The sequence below is a fragment of the Lipotes vexillifer genome, unplaced genomic scaffold (assembly GCF_000442215.2).
Source record: "Lipotes vexillifer unplaced genomic scaffold, Lipotes_vexillifer_v1.1 scaffold123, whole genome shotgun sequence".
In the NCBI taxonomy this organism is placed as follows: domain Eukaryota; kingdom Metazoa; phylum Chordata; class Mammalia; order Artiodactyla; family Lipotidae; genus Lipotes; species Lipotes vexillifer.
In genome coordinates this window covers 2,386,560-2,390,682 of record NW_006783002.1, presented here as the reverse complement: position 1 = coordinate 2,390,682, position 4,123 = coordinate 2,386,560, and the positions used below count along the sequence as shown (strand labels likewise).

The following is a 4,123-nucleotide window of genomic DNA, read 5'->3' as shown; positions in this document are numbered from 1 at the left end:
CACAATGAAGAAATGCGGCAGGTGGGGTGGGGTGGGGGGGACATGGGTACTTGAGCAATGGCAGTGATAGAATCTCATTGAGGTTATAGCACTTGAGCTGTGACCCAAGCGACAGAGGAACTTGTATCAGACAGTCCTCTCTGCCAAATTTTGTTCATCTCTCCGGTTGGCCTTCTTAGACAAGTCTAAGAGCATCCTACTCTAGCTCTCTCTTGTGTGCCTAAGGCTGCTTCATGGAAACTCGCATTCTTTGCACTGATGTGGCCCAGGCCAACCACAGTGCAGCACAACTGTTCTGTGCTTTACTGCCGAAGCAGCAAGCCAGACCACCCCTTGCTGCTTCATGATTCACCCAGAAGTCAGATGCTGGTGATATGTACACTATACTCCCAAAGGCCTCCACAGTTGTCATTTTGCTTGTTTGTTTTGAATGTGTTATAGTAGAGGAAAGATTGATGGCTAGATTTTCACAAGCCCTGCCAATTAGTAGGGATTCACGTTTTACTTTCCCATTAATAACAGCTGTTGATTACTATTTTAAACAGCACAGTGAGTGAGCCTCACTAGCAAATTCATAAATACATCTGTCTCCAGTCTTTAAAATTAAGAGCCACAAAACTGACTTGGCAAAGTAGAGGGGTCTGTTTCACTACTTGTTAATCCTTTCAGTCATAGATTTGTATGAATCAATTCTATATATTATTACCTATGAAGGTGAAGGAAATAAAAACAGGGGAACCGAGAAGAGGACTAATATTGAGGGCCTTCTATGTAATTTTTTATATGTATTATCAGCTCTAATTCTCAAAACTATTCAATGAAATGCATATTATTACCCCCACTTTTACAGAGGAAGATAGAAGTATTTATACATGGAGATATACAACTATAAGATGGTCAGATATGGTTTCCCCTCTATGAAGAAGGACAAGTCTTGCTAATCGGATAACTGATCACATTATAACTCCTTTCAAGGCAAACAAGAGTCTGTTCTTGGTAGCGTGGGTGGAGGGAGGGCACATTCCTTTGTATGCTTGTCTTTTCCCTTTCATCTTTTAATTTAATTTTTTTAAACCAATCCTTCAACTTGGAAAGAAAAAAATTTCCCTTCCTGTTGAAATAAATAACAAATCTGGGGTTTTAGCTACCTGATGTTCTTTGAAATGTCAATTTCAAGGGAGAACATTAGTGTTGGAGAGCCTGGGACTAAATTTCAACTGTGCCTTTCTAAATTGTGCATGCAAATGGACAATTAGACCTGCCATGGGGAATTGCATGCCTGAGTGAACCCTTCCACAAATAGTTTAGAAGCTGATTTTGAAGGTTGAATTTGCAGCAGTCCTTATAAATTTCCTCTCCTGCTGGAAAAACCTATGGAAGCTCATCATTAACTATAATAAGGGAACACCTCTCTATTCCAGACACTTCCCAGCAAAAAAAAAAAAAAAAAAAAAAAAAAAGAAAGAAAAGTCATTTGAGGAGGTGAGAATAGAGTCATTAGTATTAGTAAGCCATTTGTCCATCCAGAAATAATACTGTTAGTATTTTATCCTTCTCTTTCTCAACTTATTAATATATTCCTAAAATAGTCATATATTTAATACTGTAATATACTTTTTCACATTTAATAATGTATTCTATAATGCCTATTCTTCCATAATCTTTTTATCACCTTCATGTTTTTCCATTTTAACGTATCACAATGTATGGAACTGGCATTCAAGTATTTAATGTTAGGTCATTTCTTAACTTGCTGTATTATAAAATACATTATTATAAAAATGCAGTGGTAAACATTAAGGCCCATTGTTTTTTATGTAATTCACTAATTATTTCTTCGAATCACTTCCCCCTCATGCAATTCTGAATAGTATCGTTCTTTTTGACTCTTGTCATAATAGGTGAAAACTCTTTTTTTCTTATTGTTTTCATTCATATTTTATTTTTATTTTTTATTATTATTTTTTTTGCCTGTTGAATGGAATGGGGATTTAATAAATTGCACTACTGAAAAAAATAATGCAGTGAGTCTCATCACAGCTAATATCCTTATACAATCTAGTTGTGAAATGAATGTTTATAATGCTTCAAACAGTTTAGACCTGAAGTTTGATACCACACCTTCATTATTTGTACAGTCCTCAATAAGATTATCTGTAGTATTAGCAACCATTCAAAGAACAAACCATTGAGTAAAACCACATTTATTTAAGGCTCAATCAAGTAATATGGAGCCCCAAACTAAATGGTTAAATATAGGAGCTACTTGTACTGATATGTATTATTTGATTCTCTCATGACTATTAAGTTGGTTCTTAGCAAATAAACCCTTTAAAGGCAAAATTCACCTCATTTGAGTTTGACCCAGAAGTTCAACAACAATCACGAAGTCCACGGTCTTATTGGCAAAACTGATATACAGTGTCTCTAAGTCACTATGCTCAAGGTTAAGAGCGATGCATATTCCATCTTTACATTTACTGGAATTTTACATGTTCAATTCATGATTTTAAATCTCTAGGTTTTCATTCCTCCAAATTGTCTGAAGACACAGTGTGCCACAGACTTAAGACTTCTGTTTCTCCCTCTATTTTCTTCAAACAGAAACACTTCTCAAGCGTCTACACGTTCTAGAAGGGGAATTTTTCGGAGGTGGCCACTTCTTCGGAATAGTCCGACGCCATCAGGCCTCTGAAGCAAGGGGAGAGGGAAGAGAAAAAGGCTGAAACACAAGGTTCATCTGGTAAGTTTTACATTAACCATTACAAGCTGGATAGTATAAGAATGTGGCTTTTGGGCTCAAAAAGTCTGAGCCTTGGTGTGGAAACGAGTACTTGGCTGTCCCACCACAGCTTTCTCGTAGTGAGACTGTCAGGGAAGTCTTGACTGGGGAGTATGATTTGTTTACCTATCAGGCGTAAACTTCCAGGCACTCAGTTCATTTGGGGCTTGTTCCAGTTTGTCTTTAGTCTGTTCCAGTTCACTTTTTATTTTTAGGGAAAACAAGTTGATCGCTGGGTCTACCATTGTTGACCTCAGTTGGGCAACGCTAGGCTGCTGGACTTGCTTGAGGTACTGGAGTTGAGTAGTACACTCTGGCATCTTTTGCTCCTTGGTTGCTAGTCGCATTACAAGAATGTTTTCCCTGCGTGCAGACTGTTCCTGTTGCTGCTTCAGTTCTTCTTCAGATTCCCTTAAGCCAGTTACATCATTGGAGTTAAGATCTGTGTACTTGCCCTCCAAAGCTTGCACGTATGCTTCATATTGTTTCCACCTGAGAATTAATTCATGTCGTGCCATAACTTTGAAGTCTGTTTCACGCAGTCGAACCTTTTTAGGAAGAGGTTCCTCGTTGGTCATCTTGAATCCTCTCCTGACAGAGGCCGCGCTGGCGCCGGCCAGTCACAGAGGCTGACCCCGCGCTACCCGCTCGCTGCCCAGGCCGCCCGACCCCGCTGCCTGCCGGCCCCCGCGCTCCTCCTCCCGCCACAGCCTCGGCTCTCCCCTTTATTTACAGGCCTCGCTGCCACAAAATGGCGCTGAGCGAGGATCATTCATGTTTTAGGTTGTGGTCAACAGCTTGCAAAGGCCAGTCTTTCTTCCCCAGCTCAGCACGTCTCTGCATGATCTTCCTGTCCTTTAAAGAGCCCTTTTCCTCTTTTTTCCAGCAAGATCCATTAACCCCCTGTAAAATTACTATGCCATGGAATACAGTAGAAAATACTAATCTTCCTCATTCTCTGCCAAATAAAGCAGTGTGATATAACATACATTCAATAATTTATTTAATTATGTATGCTTTCTTTCATGTGTTCATATCTACTTAAATCACAAAACATGAATTAAATTTCCTTGGAGAGTCAGGAAAAATCAAGAAGTAGTAGTCTTTGAATAAAGTATCTTCCTAACTTCGTACCTTCCTTCCTTCCTTCCATCCATATCCTTCATTATAGATATTCATGTATCTTCTCAAGTAGGATATATGATTCAATATACTCAGTGAAATAACTACACATGTTTAGTTTGTAGCAGTTTTAATGTCAGTGATGAAAATTGTAATAGTAATTTAATTTCACAAAGAGCTGTGGTCATACGCTAGATGATACGAGTGTCACAGGAAGGT

At 38.8% G+C, this 4,123-nt stretch overlaps 1 protein-coding gene across 1 annotated transcript; it reads right to left on the bottom strand.

Moving 5' to 3' along the window:
* Positions 1-2,630: 2,630 nt before the first annotated feature.
* On the bottom strand, positions 2,631-3,360 carry LOC103073776 (pre-mRNA-splicing regulator WTAP-like). The gene is made up of 2 exons (XM_007455572.1): positions 2,909-3,360; positions 2,631-2,691 (listed from the first exon to the last, which is right to left on the bottom strand). The coding sequence occupies exons 1-2, from the start codon at positions 3,358-3,360 to the stop codon at positions 2,631-2,633; spliced, it is 513 nt and encodes a 170-aa protein (XP_007455634.1).
* Between the last annotated feature and the right edge of the window lie 763 nt (positions 3,361-4,123).